The sequence below is a fragment of the Neophocaena asiaeorientalis genome, unplaced genomic scaffold, assembly GCF_003031525.2.
Source record: "Neophocaena asiaeorientalis asiaeorientalis breed wild unplaced genomic scaffold, Neophocaena_asiaeorientalis_V1.1 scaffold141, whole genome shotgun sequence".
Classification (NCBI taxonomy): domain Eukaryota; kingdom Metazoa; phylum Chordata; class Mammalia; order Artiodactyla; family Phocoenidae; genus Neophocaena; species Neophocaena asiaeorientalis.
The window spans coordinates 2,292,529-2,311,544 of NW_020174267.1; the positions used below are offsets into that span (position 1 = coordinate 2,292,529).

General features: G+C 44.2%; 1 protein-coding gene and 1 long non-coding RNA gene across 2 annotated transcripts in view; one reads left to right on the forward strand and one right to left on the reverse strand.

The window, feature by feature from the left end:
• Positions 1 to 19,016, forward strand: part of GPC6 (glypican 6) — a 1,061,298-nt gene that overhangs the window by 1,037,164 nt on the left and 5,118 nt on the right. Inside the window, exons 7-8 of the mRNA XM_024755297.1 lie at positions 3,936 to 4,072; positions 15,871 to 16,046. Coding sequence (XP_024611065.1) covers positions 3,936 to 4,072; positions 15,871 to 16,046 — 313 coding nt within the window. The remainder of the gene's footprint in view (positions 1 to 3,935; positions 4,073 to 15,870; positions 16,047 to 19,016) is intronic.
• LOC112406493 (uncharacterized) lies at positions 9,756 to 11,132 on the reverse strand. The gene is made up of 3 exons (XR_003004566.1): positions 11,030 to 11,132; positions 10,628 to 10,786; positions 9,756 to 9,961 (listed from the first exon to the last, which is right to left on the reverse strand). It is a non-coding gene; the product is annotated as an uncharacterized LOC112406493 (long non-coding RNA).

Sequence of the window (19,016 nt, forward strand, 5' to 3'; positions counted from 1 at the left end):
AAATTGTCTTAAATTTGCTTTCTCACTCTCTCTTGCTCTATACATCTATGTGTTTTTATTCTTATTATTATTCTTGAACCATTCTAGAATAAGTTGTGGAAATCATAACTCTTTAGTTCTAAATACTCCAGTGTGTATCTCCTAAGAACATGACATTCTCCTGGGTTATCACAATGGGAGTTCGTGTTCAGGAAATTTAACACGGATACATATTATCTGATACAGAGTCAGTGTTCAAATTTTGCCAACTAGCTCAATAATATCCTTCCTGGCAATTATTTTTCCAATCTAGTGCCCAATCCAGAACCGCCCACTGCATTTGGACGTCATGTCTCTTATTCTTCTTAATCTAGACGAACTCTTCAGCTTTTCTTTACCTTTTATGACTGACATTTTTGAGGAATACAGGCCAGTTGTTTTGTAAAACATCCCTCAGTTGGAGGTTGTCTAATGTGTCCTCATGATTGGATTCAGGGTATGAATTTTCGCTGCATAAGTGGTAGGTCCTTCTTGTCCCATCGCATCAGGAGGTACCCGATGTCAGTCTGTCCCGTTACTTTGGTCGCTGGGTTAAGGTAGGGCCTGCCAAGTTTCTGCACCGTAGATGATGGCAGTCGTCCTGTTGTAATAATGTCATCCGTGGGGAATGCTTTGGGATTGTGTCAATATCCTGTTCCCCATTAAACTTTTACCCAATATTATTTTGCACTTGTACTGGTTTGCTAGGGCTGTGTAACCACCAGCTGGGTGGCTTACAACAATAGAAATTTAATTTCTCACAGTCTGGAGGCTGGAAGTCTGAGATCCAAGTGTCAGTAGGGCTGTTTCCTTCTGAGGCTGTGAGGTAGAATCTGTCCCAGGCCTGTCCCCTGGCTTCCGGTGGCTTGCTGGCCATCTCTGGTGTTCCTTGGCTTGTGTATGCATCACCCCAAGCTCTACCTTCATCTTCACGTGATGTCCTCCCTGTGTGTGTGTGTGTGTGTGTGTGTGTCTGTGTCTGTGTCTGTGTCTGTGGCTAAATCTCCCCTTTTAATAAGGACAAAGTCATCTTGGATTAGGTCCCACCCTAATGACCCCATTTTAACTTGCTCATCTGCAAACACTCTATTTCCAAATAAGGTCAAGGTCACATTCACAGGTACTGGTGGGCAGGATCCAGCATCCTTTGGGGCGGACACAATTCAACCCACAACAGCATCTATTGATGATACTTACTGAGATCAATTATTACTATGAGATGGCTGCAGAATGGTGGTTTTTCTATCACGTTTTCAACATTTCTTAGTTGGTGTTTCAGGGGTTTGAAGGTTTTTGAATAATTGTTAAACAGAGAATGTCTATCCATCTATGGCTGGATGGAAATGGCCACATATCTTTAAAACAAAAATTAAAAAAAAAAAAAACCATAACGATATGTACCCACATCTGTGCTAGGAATTGTGAGCAGAAAACGACTGGCCTGTGGACCAAAGTCAGCACAAATGGGGGAAATCAGAGAGTGTAGTTTTTAAGCAACCCTAAACGTTTGCTGATTGTAAGCTACTCCTTGGAAGGTCATTGTGGGTTTCTTTATGCTCTGAAACAAAAGTAACATCACACTATCGAAGGACGTGTACCAGGTTCTTGTATTCAGCATTCTGGTCCTCTTCAGTACTTACTGGTGAACAGATATTTCCCATGACGGAAATCTCTGTCATCATCAGAATCACAAATAAGCAAGGGCCAAAACCTGTACAATTCTGTGTGTTCTAAAATCATGAAGCCGGAGCCTATGCCAGACGCCCCGCTACCACTCGTAGAATTGCTCAGTAAATTCTGAATTTAGAAGAAGTGCAGAAGGATAAGGGAAGCCATTGCTCCTTTCCCTCTGAGAATTGGCTGCTGTTTCTAATATAACTTTGTTTCTGAGACAACCATCTAGTTAGAAAAAGATTTCTATGGATAAGATATTATTCATCTTTCTTGTATCAATATTCAAAATTCAGCAATCAGAAAAGTTTTCATCAGGGGCTTCCCTGGTGGCGCAGTGGTTGAGAGTCCGCCTGCCGATGCAGGGGACGCGGGTTCGTGCCCCGGTCCGGGAGGATCCCACATGCCGCGGAGCGGCTGGGCCCATGAGCCATGGCCGCTGAGCCTGCGCGTCTGGAGCCTGTGCTCCGCAACGGAAGAGACCACAACAGTGAGAGGCCCGCGTACCGCAAAAAAAAAAAAAAATTTGTCATCAGGAGAGGAGGACTGTGATAAAAACCTAGCCCTCAGCATGTTTCGTCCCCATTTTTCAGAAGTGACATTTCACATATAGGTGCCAAGAGTGAATTGGGGTGGGAAGAACAGGAACCTTTGGAATTTATGGTTATTACAGAAATTGTAGAAATTATGATCTGACTGGCCAGAAAATAATCTTGTATCACCTCCTAAAGAATCATGGGCTTTTTTCAATTAAAAAAAGCAGCAATACACACACACACACACACACAAAAACTGTACAATTCTGGAACTACCAAGAAATATGACTAGGGACAACATGAAAGATCAGAGATCTTTTATTTCTTTGTGTTTCCTCTTAAACCTGACAACAGATCTTTGGAATTTTTTCTCACATCTGTACTCCATCCACAGTAATCAAAGAATACTTTGTTTCCAAAAGCCACTGATTACAAGTGTCAGTGGTCCTCCCTTCTAGGATGCTGTATAGTTTTTCTAGGGCTATCTTAATGAGGTGTGGGCAGAGCTTAAACCACAGAAATTTATTGTCCCACAGTTCTGGAGGCTAGAAGTCCAAAATCAATGTGTCAGCAGGATTGGTTGATTCTGAGGGCTGTGAGGAAAGGATTTTTTCCAGGTTTCTCTCCTTGGCCTGTAGATGAATGTTTTCTTCCTGTGTCTCTTCACATTGTCTTACCTCTATACATATCTCTGTGTACAAATTTCCCCTTTTATAAGGACACCAGTCATATTGGATTAGGGCCACTCTAATGACCTCATTTTAACTTCCTTACCTCTGTAAAGACCCCATCTCCAAATAAGGTCTTATTCTTAAAGTACTGAGGGTTAGGGCTTCAGCATACAAATGTTAGGGGGACATAATTCAACCTATAACAGAGGCATTTCAACCATCCACAGATTTTCCCAATGTTCATGTAGACAGAATAGGAAATAAGGGCCGTGACTGCATGAAACTAGGTTCTAATTATGGAGCCAAAATTATACTGAATCTCTCTCTCTACCTTTTCCACAGACGAAAAGTCAGTGCTGAGACTGAAAGCACTAAAGATGCTGGTACTAAGCTCCTCCCGGCCATCCACCCGCAGGGCTGTGGATTTTACACTTGCTTGTATTTGTAATGACGCTTCCCTCTGCTGCCAGAGATTTTTAAGTGGATTTGGGTTGCTGTTCATCACCCAAGAGTGGGCTGTGTGGGCTTGGTCACTTGGTCAAGTGCAGGGGTTACCAGCAGCTGAATTAGTGACAATATTCATTTCTTGCAGAAACAAGTAGACCTTTGGGGAAAGTGCTGTATCTCTTCGTGCATCCTTTAGGTGCATTTATCTGACATCCAGGCATATGAACCCTAAAGAATATATTGAGGGTGTTTGCGATAGAGAACACCTATTTCTCCCAGCTGGAGAGGGACCTAAAGCCGGCTGAGATGCTTCAGAAGTTTTTACTTCAAAGGATGGGAGGACAGAAAAGATGGAAAACCAGGAGCCAATTACCTGAGAGCTCTCTGCTGGAATCTAGAGGGAGATGGAGAAAGGAAGAAGTGAGGCTTTCCTGGGCAACAAATCCCGGAGGATGATGTCTCTCCTAAAGCTGATGGAGAGTCTGTGCTAGTCCTATAGCAGACTCTCTAACCTTCCTGAGTTGCATCCTTGTGTAGAAACGGACGACGCCTGGGGAGAATGTTCACTGTCTTTCCTTGCTTTCTTGATCAGGTCACAGACATAAAAGAGAAACTGAAGCTCTCTAAAAAGGTCTGGTCAGCATTGCCCTACACCATCTGCAAGGACGAGAGTGTGACGGCGGGCACGTCCAACGAAGAGGAATGTTGGAACGGGCACAGCAAAGCCAGGTGAGGGCGGCTCGCTATTCTTATGGATGGGGCGTTGCACATCTAGCCCTGGAAAGCTCTCCTGGCACAGCGCTGCAAACCTGTTTATGCAAAAAGCAACGGAGGGTGGAGGGACAAGTCGTCACTTAGCGACAGCTGTTCAGAGTGACAGGTTTGATGATGGGCACCTGGGAGCGCTTACTCTCAAGGTGCCATTAAGCATGGAATCTTTGTTCTGAATGCCTCGCCTCTGGATGAGGACAGAGGGATGGTGACAGATGCCAGGTTACGGATATTCTGAGATCACAAAGAGCTTTTTATGTTCACTTACTGACTTTAAGATAGCAGAGCTATTTTTATCCATAGTTAAATTTGCACGGCTGACTGGTTTTTTTCCATCACAAGTTAAACAGGAAGTGAACATTCAACTGTAATTTTTTTCACCCTTGGAGAAAAAAAAATATTGAAGTCTCATTGAAAGGGTTAGGGAAAAAGAAAATGACAGACAGACAACCAGGAAAGCGTTCTCACAGGTTCTGTGCCTTGAAAAGTCCTATTGGAATCTCCTGATGAGAGATGGCTCTGTTCTTATCCTCTGCTCTGCCATCCATTGCTACTGCCACTTGGTATGGAATTTCTGAATTTCTTGATTCAGCCCAGAAATGGGCTTGGCCTGAGTTTTCACAGGGTGGAGAAGTTGGACGGGAGAACTGGCTGGGAGTTGGCAGGCCAGGCATCCCCCGGGAGAGGAGTCTGCCTGAGCCCTCCTCAGTGGGGATGCAGGTGGGCAGAGCAGCTGGTAAATTGTACTCAAGGAATTTTTGGGGATCAGCCAGCAGGTGGAGAACCTAAGAGTGGGGACTGTCCTGTGGCGTTATTGGGCGGTTTCAAGCATATGAAGTAGCTGTGATGAAAAGGGAACAAGAAGAGTCATAGATATTAAGTTCAGAAGAAGCTGCAGAAGGAAGGGGTGCAAGTGAGGTGCTCCCTGGGTGTAGCTAACTTCTTACACTGCTGAGTTGCATTTTTTAGCATCTATTGGTAATGAGATTATTAGCCGTACTAGAGAGAGCTTAGCAAGCTGAAAACAAGACAGCTGTAGAAAAAACTGTAATCATTTCAAGTTACCCCCAAATATCAATGTGCAAATCTTAGATCATGAGGGTCCAAGAGGCTATTAATGGTATCAACAACATTCTCCTCAAAAATGCTTAGTAATTTATCAGCGTCCGACCTTTTAGGAAGGAGACCTTGGGCCAGCAAATTCAGCTGTGAATTAACAGCTTCTGTGTCTTTTCCTAATGACTCTACAAAAAGACACTGTAAAGGATGACCAGGTGGCCTAATGCATAAAGTGGTTGATTTTCCGAGCTGCTCTGTTGCCCATCTGTGTTTACCTTTTAGCCTTGGCTAAAACAGCAGCTGTGTTTTCAACTACATTCCCGTGGATAGTCACACAGGTTACTGGATATTAGCGCATATGCAGTGTCTTACAAAAGGAAATATAAAAAAAGGCTTTGGGCAGGGACTGGGGAGCGGACTACATTCCATCAAGAAAATGAATGGGGAAGATAAAGACCATTGAAGTTAGGGCAAAAAGAGGCTGCGATGGTTCAGCCAAGTTCCTCACTGTGTCAGGAGCCGAGACAGGGTAAAACATTAGTCTAAGGTTTGCCGACTAACAAGGGTGAAAGCTGAAATCTCCCAAACCCTAGAGAGTATTCTTTTCACTTTAACACCCTGACTCTAGAGCAAATGACAGATAAATACTGTCCTCCCCAGGTTAGAAGAATAAATGAAACAGTCTTCGCTCTGTAAAAGATTTAGCGGGTCTACATTCAGTTCATCAGCAATATTATTAAGCACTCCCTCAACCCAGGCACTGTGCAAGGCTCTGTCAATTAAGTACTATGTGATGGCAGTGGTGTCTGTCAACACATGAAAACGCACAGTGGCTTGAGAGAAGACAGTGGATTTTGGAACTTTAAACACCCTCCTGTTGGACTGTGGGTTGGGAAAGGACCCACATAGGTGGAGACACACCTGGATCAGTACTCAGGGACCAGAGGTCTGTGGGAAGCCATTGGAGGATTTTATGTGGGCGAGGGAAATCATCAAACTTAATGCGATAAAATCATTTGCGTGAATATTCCAGAGTTTAACCCAGTGTATTATTAAAAAGATAAGGCTGTCAAATATTTGTGACTCAAATTATATTTCCATTGAAAAATTACAATTTCAAGGGGTTTTTTTTTAGTACCTTTCTTTTTATTTATTCCACTGGAATGGAATCTTAATATTATGACTTTATTTATCTATTATTTTTGGCTGCATTGGGTCTTCGTTGCAGTGCGCGGGCTTCTCATTGCGGTGGCTTCTCTTGTTGTGGAGCATGGGCTTTAGGCGCTCAGGCTTCAGTAGTTGTGGCACGCGGGCTCCGTTGTTGTGGCTCGGGGGCTCTAGCGCGCAGACTCAGTAGTTGTGGCGCACAGGCTTAGTTGCTCCGGAGCACGTGAGATCTTCCCGGACCAGGGCTCGAACCCACGTCCCCTGCATTGGCAGGTGGATTCCCAACGACTGCACCACCAGGGAAGCCCTATAACTTTATATTTAATAACACTGTAAGTAGATAACCAATAAAGATTTGTTAGATTAAATTTAATTGAAGCTTTCTTCTCATCCAAATATTAATTGATCGAGGAACACACGAGAAGTTTTCATTAAAAAAAAAATTCCACTCAACTATTTTGCAAGTTAAAAAATCCGTTTGTAACGCAAGGCAACCTATTTTTTCCCTATTTTTGAAGTACGGCCTTTCAGATCATAGGCCTTCTTAAATGTCTAGGAATACTTGTGAAAAAGAAAGGTTATTCTTGTCACCCTGTGAAATAAAAGAACCAGAACCTTTATTTTAAAACAAAAAAATCTATCAAGTGTTTATAGATCTGGAACAGCGATGTCTATTAGCATTGATAGAGAGAGATTGTCTGGCGTTTTAAAACTCAAGGCTGTTTTAAAACAGGGATGAGGCTGCCGGTCGCTCAGACATTTCTTCCTTTCTTTGTATTTTATCCATCTGATTCCTTCAGCCAGTCTTTGCAGCCCTTTTGTCCTATCTACGTATTTGCCCCGACTTGTCTGCCGTTATTCATATTTCCCCTGATTGTTTTCTGTGTGCAGCTCCAAGCTCTCTACTATACTTCCTTGATTCAGAAGCATGCCTATTTCACATGTTAACATTTCTGAAATCAAAACGACTCCTACAGTGGACATGTCCCTTTACTCCAGTATGTATTACTTTCCCAAATAGGTGTTAGTAAATGAATATCACCCGTTGAAATTAATGATGACTTGAAAAAAAACAGGATGCACACAGATGCGGCTGCTGTGGTAACCACAGGGTGGAAGCTGCTGTGTTGAGATGACGGTCAAGGGTATGAGAGTAATCGTTCCCCCAGGACATAAACCCACCTTCATCCCCTGCTCCCACCTTTGCCCGTCTCTGGCAGGTCTCACTCTGCTTCAGTAGCAGAGCAGGTCTGGAAACAGGAGGTGAGGTAGAAGGAAGAGACTGTGCCCTCTGAGGGGAGGAAATTGTGGGCGCACCGATGACCCTGTCAGCACGTAAGTCTGCATTTGACAACAAGACAACAGGTGGTCAGCAGAGGCCCTTCCCTGCTTCTCCTTCCCTTGCCAGCCACTGGGACAATTTAAAGACCAGTGCAGTCATGTCTGTGAGAATACGTGGTAAACTCTAAAGCAGTGCTTCTCAAGCGTACAGGCTAAAATCTGGGCGATCTTGTTAAAAATGCAGACTGATTCAGGAAGTCTGCGGTGGGCCTGAGATTCTGCATTTCTAACAAGCTTGCAGGAGATGCAGATGTTGTGGGTCCAGGGACCGCAGTTTGAGTAGCGAGGCTCTAAGGCAGAGTTGCCAGATGTAGCACGTTGAAAACAGCAGACACCAAGTGGAACACACTTACACTCAAAAAAGGATTCATTGCTTATCTGAAATTCGGATTTCACTGGCCGTCCTGTATTTTATCTGGCAGCCCTACTTTAAGTTCCTATTAATATGTAAGATGTTCCCTTTTTCAGTTCAGGTGCAAGCCTCAGGGAGCATGTTACAATGTGCTGTTTTCTCTTTGCCTCCAAGGAAACCCTTGATGTTTCCCTTAATGGGCTTGTTCTTATATGAAATCCAACAAAAGCGACTGGGTTGGGCAGGTCACGTGGTTCATTTGTAACATCACCCACTAAAGATAGCCAGGGCCCAGGCCAGGTCGAAGTCATCTCAACAATGAATTGTTTAAGCTTCACAAGTGCATCAAGAGAGAATTTTAAGTTGGAAATGCAGCACAGCCTTCATGAGACAGGATATTGTCCACACAAACCTCTGGTCTCTAATGAGATGCCTCTGTGGGCCAAGGATGGATCCGGTCATTACTGGATTCAATTAGTGTCTTAGCTCAGGCTGCTATAACAAAAATACCGTAGACCGGGAGGCTTAAACAGAAATTTCTTTCCTCATAGTCTGGAGGCTAGAAGTCAACAGGGTTGGGTTCTAGTGAGAGCCCTCTTTCGACCTTGTGGATGGCCGCCTTCTTTCTGTGCCCTCACATGGCAGAGAGAGAGGGCTCTGGTCTCTTCCTCTTATAAGGGCACTAATCCCATCATAGGGGCTCCACCTTCAGGACCTCATCTAAACCTAATTACCTCCCCACTACCCCACCTCCGAGTACCATCACATTGAGGGTTAGGGCTTCAACCTATGGCTCTCGGCGGGACACAAAGATTCCGTCTATAGCAGATAATACTCACATCCACACCCTACTTTATCAGAATAGCTAATAAAGAGTTCAGGTCAGTGTCTGTCACTCAAGAAAAGCAGCCTCAGGTGCATCGTCCATGACCAGCAGGAAAGTAAGCTGGCAAGTGGAACTTCTCCTCCTTCCATCTCTCACTTACCTAAGCAACGTCTGAGGGAGAAATGAGACTCAGAAACACTCCGACTTAACTCAGGCAAACGGAAGGTGAAAGGAAGCTAAGAAGTAAGGGAGGAAAATCAATAATCATCTAGACAGCCAAAGCGAAAAAAATTAAAGAGTCGTGGGACAGGTTACAAATCCAGGCCTCCTAAAGCTCCCAGGGTGAACCTAGAGCCCCTTGGAGGACATCAGAGTCATCTGTCACCCCTGAGAAGGGCGTTCCGGGCAGCCGGTGACCGGAATGAGCTGCCTGCACAGGTGCTAGAATGATCTGATGGCAGCAGGCGGGCATAGGCTCAGAAGGAAAGAAAACTTTATGATTAGCATGTAGAGGGAAAAGCACTGTCAGGCAGCAGCAGAAGAAAAACTAAAGCCCTTAGGATGTTCACACAGGCTCTTACCTTTTTGCTCCTAGAGGAGCAGTCTTGCTTCTGAGGACGTAACCGTGTTGAATTACATCATCTGTAACTTCCTTGAGGATTGTGTTCTCTTTATGGGGATCCTTTCTCTAAGCTCATAGGAGTTAAAAGGGAAAGGGGAGTTTGGCGGTCGATGGGATGGGGCAGGAGAAATGCAATGAAAGCCAGTCCGAGGCAAGTCCCTGTAGCACGTGGATCTCATGATAGAACATACACGAATCTCAGTGTCTTCAGGGTTTCTTTAGTCTGTTATATCCAGGCTCTTCCTTCTCTCCCATAAGACTGGTAAAACAGCTTTCTGCTTCTGCTCCTTGTCAACTAGTGTTTAGCCACCACTGTGTCCTTTCTTTAAGATGCTTTCTAGAAGGAGCCCATCAAGATGCCGGCTGAGAGACAACGATTAATTGGATCCATTGGAAACGTAGCTTTTGCTGGGAGCCTCTGCTGTCTTTTAAGTCACCTGATCCTCACAGAAATAACTGTGTACCCCAAGGAAATCCTTCCTGAGGCCAGGAGGTAAATACAATAAGTTGTAAGAAATAGGAAATGTAGAAAAATCTAGAAAATAGGTCAGTCGCTCTCAACAGCCACTGAGTAGATTGACTAAGCAAAGAAACTAGGAAGTCATGAGTGGGTACATTTGAGCAGCTGGCAGAGGGGCAAAATGGTGCGTGGTGCTGAGAAATCTGTCAGAGACAGTGACGTGTGACAGATCTGGCAGGACATTACTGTCTTAGTCTGATTGCGGGGTATGTCCCAAAGCACTCCAGCTGTATTTGAGAGAACTGTAAAATTTTTGATGTAAAACCAGCCAGACAAACACCTGGGGAAAGTGGGAAGTCTGTCTGGGAAGAAAACTGGCAACTGTCCAAGCTGACATTGCTGAAAGCCCACTTCCCTTCTCTGGGATGCTTAAGAGGGAAGACCCCACGAAGGCTGACTGTCCTGGGGGAGAGGGACGCTGCGTGCACCTCCTGGAAGCGATGAAAAGTGTGGCTACAGATGGGAGGAATGAGGCATGTTGCCGTCGACAGCTCGGCAGCCCTGAGGACTGGCTCGTGGGTCTTCTTTCCCACCCGCCCTGGAGTTTGCGGACTCCAATTCTACCAAGAAAGGATGGTTTGGGCAGCTCCTGCCAATGAGCTCAGAACCCACGTCAAAGAATTTACCTTCTGTTCACTAGCACAACCGACGAGCTGTGTGTCCTCCAAGAGTTCCAAACCATTTCATGACACGCATCTTCCAGATGGGAAGAAAGCCACAGCAAATCATTCTTCTGTCCATGAATCCAGGCTTTAAAACTCAGAATTCTGCTGCCGTCAGCCCTCCTAAGAAACAAGTTTAGCATCTGAGGGAGCCCTGTTCACAACCTAATTTTATAAGAATGCATTGCAATTGCTTAGTGTATTATATTTGTCAAGCATTTTCATATACTTTCACTTAATATGGCAGCTTATGAAACAAATAAGGTAAGAATTATCCATATAAATATAAAAATAATTATATAAGCGATACAATTCTATATACTACTATATATATATATATATATATATAGTAGTTAAGTGACTTACCCATGATTACACTGCTGGGTCCCAAAGAGATCTCAGGTGCCCTGGGTCAACCTCTGTGTCTTTGACCATATCTTGGTGTCACATCTCTTTGAAGTACCTAATGCCACAGACAACTCCAGCTCAAAAGTCTTCAAGAATTTATAAATCCACTTAAAACATAAAGTCACAGTAGGTTTTGAATAATTCCACTTTGCAGTCAGGAAAAAATGGAGAGGGAAAAAGTAATAGACGTCAAGAACTTTAGAAAAGTCTACTTAAAACTTAGATTTTTTTAAACTGTGGTAAAACATACACAACGTAAATTTTACCATTTCAGCCATGTTTTAAGTGTAGAGTTGAGTGGCATTAAGTACATTCACATGGTTGTGCAATCATCACCACCATCCATCCGCAAACATTTTTATCTTCCTTAACTAAAACTCTACACCCATCAACAATAACCCCCTACACCTCCCTCCCACCAGCCCCCGTCCACCACCATTCTACTTTCTGTCTCTAGGAATTTGACTACTTCAGGTACCTTACATAAGTGATATTATACAACATACGTCCCTCTGTGATCGGCGTACTTCACTTAGCGTGATGTCTTTAAGATTCATCGAGGTCAGCATGTGTCAGAATGTCCTTCCTTTTTAAGGCTGAGTTATGATATGTATAGACCACATTTGTTTATCCATTCATCTGTCAAGATACTTGGGTTGCTTCCACCTTCTGGCTGTTGTAAATAACGCTGCTGTCAACATGGGTGTACAAATATCTGTTTGAGTCCTTGCTTTCAATTCTATTAGATATATACCCAGAAGTGGAATTGCTAAATCATATGATAATTCTATTTTTACTTTTCTGAAGAACTGCCATACTGTTTTCCAAAGCGCTGCACCATTTTACATCCCCTCTAGCCATGCAGAAGAGTTCCCATTTCTCTACGCTCCACTGATTCTGAGCCCATTCATGAGCCCATTCTGAGTGCCCTGGGTCGGGAATGCCTGCTGTGCTGACCCGGTCACTCATCACTCATAGCAAGCTCCACAGAAATTTCCTCCACCAGGACTCCTGGGTTGAAGGCTTCTCGTTGTCCCCTCACCAGGCAGAAGGGGCTGGGAAGCCCTGTGCATCCTCCTTTATAAAGGTTCTAGCCCCAATCAGGAGCACAGAGCCCTCTAGATCAAATGCCTTGCCTTCTAATACTATCACCTTGGGCATCAGGTTTTCAACATGTAGATTTTGGGAGAACACAAACGTGCAGACCGTCGCAGATGTGAAGATAAAAAATTCTGCAAAACTGCTGAAGATTTAGACCCTACACATGGTCTTACAAAATAGAAGGTAACCAAAATGGGGAAGCTATGCTTCACTATTCCCGGATTCCACTCACTTTCCATACCACAGCATGAGGTATTGGCAAACAGTGACACCCCTCCAATTTGTCCTCATTTCTGGGTTCTCCCTGCCCCACGTAAATGTGCAGCCTGCCTCAGGACCTGGACTCTCTGTAGCAAGATTCTCCTCCCTTTCCATGTCTCCCAGACTATGATGGTGCAAAAATAGAGCGCCCTCAAGCCAAAGAGCTGGTGCAAAATCTAATAAAGGGAAGAATATTATGGGCTCAAAGATGTGTCCATTCTTGCAGGATATGAGCGTTATGTAAAGAGATCAGACAAGAGAAGCAGCAAATAAATGGGCTGGTGCTGAACTGGGCTTCCATTGATGCCCCAGGCTGCACTCTGGACATCCACAGATTTGGCCTCAGGATGTACCCCTGGTGTGACAAAATGGCCATTTTCTTTTTCAACTGTGTTTTTCGGTTTAAGTTTCCATATTGTCTCTAAAGTTCCCCTTTGAATACACTAAAGGAGAAAAGGTTCTCGAGGACATGGGTGCATTGTTACTTGCTTTTATTGTAAGTAGCTGAGCGTCAGCAGGTACAGTTCGAGGCTGGGTTTCTTTGGCAGTCTTGTATTGTTCCTGCGTGCTCAGACTCCCAAGGGTGGCATTCCCATGTAAGCTATCGCAGTCAGCTTCTGATAAATGACTCTCGGCTAGCCGTGCCGTGCGCACAGCGGCTGAAAGAAACAAAGCCCTCCTCTGACTCAGCATAGGTACAGCGGCAGGGACCATTGTTCAGAAGGTCCAGGGGCAACACCAGAGCCCATGGGCACCTTTCAGCCCCTCTCAGCTCCTGTGCCAGCAAAGGCTGGACTGCCCTTGTATTTTTTATTCCGATGGGCTTTACTGATTAGGTAGAGCTCACGCAGCCAAGCACATATAATTGAATGTCAATGACAGTCAATCCAATGTCATATTTTAAAACTTATATCAGGAAGAAAATCTCAGAATCTAACAGAATTTTATTGGTTTACCAGATATATTAAAAGGCAACAAAAACATCACGCTTTACTGCAAAAATAAAGAAATATAGTTCCATGACTCTTTCATTTCAATTAGGACATTTTTTAGGGCAGTAAATACTGTGAAGTTCTATGGAAAAGAATTTGCAATGTGCTCTGTGTGCTTTATTATTCATTGTGTAGTATACATCATGAAGTCAATTTTATTCAAGATATGGATGAAGACATGGAGCTTATTCTGGGACTTCTGATTTAAAATGAGTAAACCGGGCTTCCCTGGTGGCGCAGTGGTTAAGAATCTGCCTGCCAATGCAGGGGACATGGGTTCGAGCCCTGGTCTGGGAAGATGCCGCGGAGCAACTATGCCTGTGCGCCACAACTACTGAGCCTGCGCTCTAGAGCCTGTGAGCCACCACTGCTGAGCCCGCGAGCCATAAAATAAAATGGTAAACCCATTCATGCACAAATACATCATGCATAAGATTTCAACACCTGAAATATGGCTTAAATATAAAAGTTTCTTTGTGTGTTTCTATTTCTTCTTTTGGAGGCTGATGGATAGAGCCTTTGGTTTCAGAAAATTGGAAAATAACCTGCCGGAAGGGGAAGAATTTTAAGCATAAGTATATTGTACGAGAAAATGTAAATAGGAAGGACAAAATAGAGGAAGGGAAGTTTTTTCGGCTTTCAAACAACACTAAGAGAGGCAGTAAAAGAGTGATAATGATAGCAGTTAGGCAGGGCTGCTCCAGCCTATCAGATGCTTAGGCTGGATGTTCTGACTCACTTTGAGATCCACTCTTCACCCCTGCACCTTGGTCTGTGCCCTGCAGGAGAACCTCTACAGACTGCATCACCTGGGTATCCTTTCCTGTTGGCTTCCAGTTGGGTTCAGCCAATGGGAGGCACCAGCCAGAGGTCAGAAGGAGGGACTAGAGAGGTCAGGGTATCATTCCCTCCGCTCCCTCCCTGAGAGGCCTTGGTTTGGCAGTTGCAGTGTCTTCTGGCTGCATTGCATGGTTTCAGATCTCACGCATTCTGCTAATGGCTCCATCCCCTCTGGCCCTTCTGCTGTTGCCAGCCCCAGGGTTCTTTGCGACATTGGTTGGTTTCCTTCAACCCTGTTCACACCTTTGTAAACGGTCTCTTCTTTAAACTCTCTTTATTGCTCCTTTGAGTGTGCCATGTGTTTCTTACCGGGACACAGACAAACATAGTGCCTTTGTAGGAATTAGAAGAGGATGCCCAGATGGGAATATGAAGGTTTAGTATACTATCGTCTCTACTTTGGTGCATGCTAAAATTTTCTAAAATAAAAAGATTCCCACAAAGGAGAAGAAAAGGAAAGGAAAAGGAAAGAAAAAGGCACCCCTTTTGGTGGATGGTGCCCTGCACGGGCACTCGGGCTGGATTTCAGCCCCAGCTCCCTCCCTCGGCAGATGACTTTGTGCGGTGACCAAAATGCCCTGCCGAACTTGGAAGCCCTACAGAAAAGTGGGCAGATCCCTAAAAACTGGAAAACATCTCAAAGAGAAAGTGAGGATTGACCTGGGGCTTTAAAGATATTTAAAACTTGAACGGGAAAGTTCTTTGCCGGCAAAGATAAGATGGATCCAGGGAGGAGATTCCATAAGGCAAGGAGGGTACCTTGAAGGGAGTGTTGCAGCCTAAGAAAGTAGACAGGAGGTGGAGATGGGCTTGGATTGCTGAGCCATAAAGTGTGAATTGTAGCTTATGATCAACCAGGCAATATGGTGCAGTGTTTGGGCACGTGGGCTCTGAAGTTAGATCCATTAGCTCTGTGACTCTGCACAGTTACTTATCCTCACTAAGTCTCAGTTTTCTATTACACAAACGGGGCTGAAATAGTACCTACCTCCTAGACTTGCTGGGAGACTGAAGTTTTCTTTTGTTGTTTTTTTTTGTGTTGTTTTTTTTTTGCGGTCCGCGGGCCTCTCACTGCTGTGGCCTCTCCCGTTGCGGAGCACAGGCTCTGGACGCGCAGGCTCAGCGGCCATGGCTCACGGGCCCAGCCGCTCCGCGGCATGTGGGATCTTCCCGGACCGGGGCACGAACCCGCGTCCCCTGCATCGGCAGGCGGACTCTCAACCACTGCGCCACCAGGGAAGCCCGAAAGCAATATTTTAAGAAGGTTACCCAGACAGCTTGTGAAGGTTGTGCTAGAACGGAAAGATGAGAACGAGGAAGTCCCTTTGAGGCTGCTGTAGCAGCGTGCGCCCCAACACTCCAGTAAGGGGCACCAGAAATGGGAAAGAAGCCACAGGCGCGAGAGCCTTGTGAGAAGAGTAAGAGGACAGCCGCATCTCCCTCTGGGAAGATGTATGCCTTGTTTTCACCGTTTGGCCCTTTTTTCCAGGAACCGAGCCCGCGTTTTGCCAACGTTTGGGCTCACTTTTAGAAACAACGTGGCAGAATCTGGTCTCGAGGTCGCTCCTGCTTCACCCTCCCCTGTCCTCCCTCTCTGCCCGGCAGATACTTGCCTGAGATCATGAACGATGGGCTGACCAACCAGATCAACAACCCCGAGGTGGACGTGGACATCACGCGGCCCGACACGCTCATCAGACAGCAGATCATGGCTCTCCGTGTGACGACCAACAAACTGAAGAACGCGTATAACGGCAATGACGTCAACTTCCAGGACACGAGTAAGAGAGCCTTTACCAGCACCTGTAACCTCCAGAGTGAAAGCCGTTATAGATGATCATACCATAATTTGTCTTTCGTTTAAAGAATTTGTTTTTAATTTTTATTTTATATTGGAGTATAGTTGATTAACAGTGCTGTTAGTTTCAGGTGTACAGCAAAGGGATTCAGTGTGTATCTATTCTTTTTCACATTCTTTTCCCATAGAGGTCATTAGAGGATTGGGCAGAGTTCCCTGCGCTATACAGTAGGTCCCTGTTGGTTATCCATTGTAAATATAGCAGTGTGTACATGTCAATCCCAAACTCCCTAACTATCCCTCCGCCCCCACGCCTTCCCAGCCCACCACCCCCATAACCGTAAGTTCATTCTCTACGTCTGTGAGTCTGTTTCTGTTCTGTAAATACGTTTATTGTGATCTTTCTTTAAGAGCAGTGTGCACCTCGGCTCTTCTGTGTCATTCTTACCCCATCTGCAAAGCTATTTATGGTCCTCGGGGCAGAGAGCTCTGCTCTGCGGAACTTAGGATACTACTAAAATCATAACTGCTCTTAAGGAATGGTTTCAGTGGCTGACATTCAGCTATACTAAAGCTAAAACTGAGTTTTGTCTGCCAGTTGATCCATTACTGATAAGGTAGCAAAGTAATGCTTTCCCTTTCTCCTTTCCCCATCGGCATTTACGTCTCTGCCTCAAACTCCCATCCCTCCTCCCAACCACCAAGGGAAGAATATTCTCAAGACTGCTCACTCAGACAAGGCTGGGAAGGAATCCCTGTTGTATCACTTCAGAACTGAGGTCTTGAACAAATTATCTCTTGAGTCTCAGGTTCTTCTTCTATAGGATGGGAAGCATTCCTGAATAAGGATCGTTGGGAGGTTGATTTGAGGCTGTGTGTAAAGGAGCTCAGATGATATCTCATGTGCCATGGAATCAACTGCATCAGTTCTTTCTCCAGTCATGCACGTACACGACCCACTGACGTTTGTATCTGAAATCTTGAGAAAAATAGTAAAATGCTGAAGTAATATTACACATGACTGTTTTATTCAAGATCACAGAATATCAGAAGTGATTTGAAAGACTACTGAATGCACATCAGATGAAACTAACTAGATTTGGGTTTGTCTAAGTGGTTTCTAGATGCATAAAGGCAAGGTTCTTTTTGTTTTGTTGTTTTATATATTATAAAAGAATATATTCTCTAGAAGAATATATATATTCTTATGTATTTTATATATATATATATTCTTCTAGAGAGAGTTCTTGGGAAAAGATTTCTTGAACTTAAGATGTGGAGTTGCCAGTGATCCTGTAATTTGGTCACTGAAGCAAAGGATGACGCTTGTGTGCTTGAATTAATGAGATAGAAAGAAACAAGTTACAGACGGAAGACATGAAGTCATCTGAGTCTTAACCATCCTTCTACTGAGTTGTCCCCTGCAGAAAATTTTTCATGCTTAATTCCCTTTTAAATAACTCAAAAATTAACTTTCTAAGTGCAGGATAATTGCCAACCTGATAGACTTGCTGTAAACGTTCTCAAGTCCTCCCATTATTTCTCTTTCTCTTTACTAAACCTCTCCTCCCCTCTTCAGAAGAGTAAATTACACGAGGTTTTAGCCTTTGCTGCTTCTCCCCTGCACATTCCTTAGCTTCACTCCTCTCAATTTATCTTTTGTGTCTTATCTATCTAATATAATAAAACGCTTTATTACCTAGAGAATGCTATTGGAATAAATAATTCAAGATACAGAAGAATTAGTTGATGTTGGCCTTGGTTCTGTCTCCTCTCTGACCTAAGGAGATTGTATGCGTGTCAAACTGCAAAGCTTAGGGAACGTCCTCGAGGAGATATCTTGCTCCATTTCCCCTGAAAAGAAAATAAAAATCAGCAACACTTAAGACCATCACTTTGCTCTAACCCCAGCACCGAACTTGGCCTCCTGCATTAGGATAGTGTCTGTCATATAAACCACCATCACATCTTATAGTCATCATCACCCTTATTGCTTTCGACATGTAAAAAATCGCCCCTTAAATACCTGCATTTGTGATTCCTTTCAGAAAGAGATGGGGCCATTATTTTTCTCAACTAGATTCTCTTGTCATTATTTGCATACCACATTTTTAATATTCGAAATCACCTTAGTAATATCTTTGTAAAGGTTATATTACTTCTTGTTCATAATACCAGTGTTTAATATAATTCCCTTAGCAATTGTGGTATCTCTGAATTTAATTAATGGGCATTTTCCCCCTTGCAAGGCCACTAAAGATAAACGAGAGAAAATGTTAAGAGCCTGGTATAGTGTATTCAGGTGATCTTATGTGGTATTTAGATGTCACATTTTAAAAATAAATTACACTGAGTTGAGCCGTGCTTACTGGGGGGACATTGGAAGGTCCCTGCATTACCTGGCTTTGCTTAAGTAGCGTCTAGCAGCCAAGATGATGCCAGTCTTTCGGAGCAGCTCAACATGGACATCACCGTTTCAGGCCAGCAGGGAGACATTTGGGGCTATTGAATGGACTCATTGAGCAAGGAGGGGAAGTAGCAAACAGCCTTTCCAGGTATACAGTTTCCTAAGCCCTGCTAGGAACATTATCTCACTTACACCCTATAACAATTCAATGAAATAGATACGATTATTCTCATTTTTACAGGTGAGCACGCAGAGCCCGGTGAGACTCACTGGCTTGCCCTAATTCATTTAAATAAAAGACAGCAGGTCAAAACCTAGGTCGTCTTTGCCGTAGGAACCACATTTCTTCCATCAGGCATCATTGCGCACACTGGCTTTGGTGCCCTCACGCGTTTTATCGGGGGGTTTTCACGTATCCTCAACAAGGTGAATGTTATTGTCAGTAGCTATGGAGTTGGGGAAACTGAAAGAAGTTGAAGAAACTGCCCAAGGCATATTTAATAATTCAATACGTATTTGTTGTGAACCTGCTATGCGCCAGGGGCC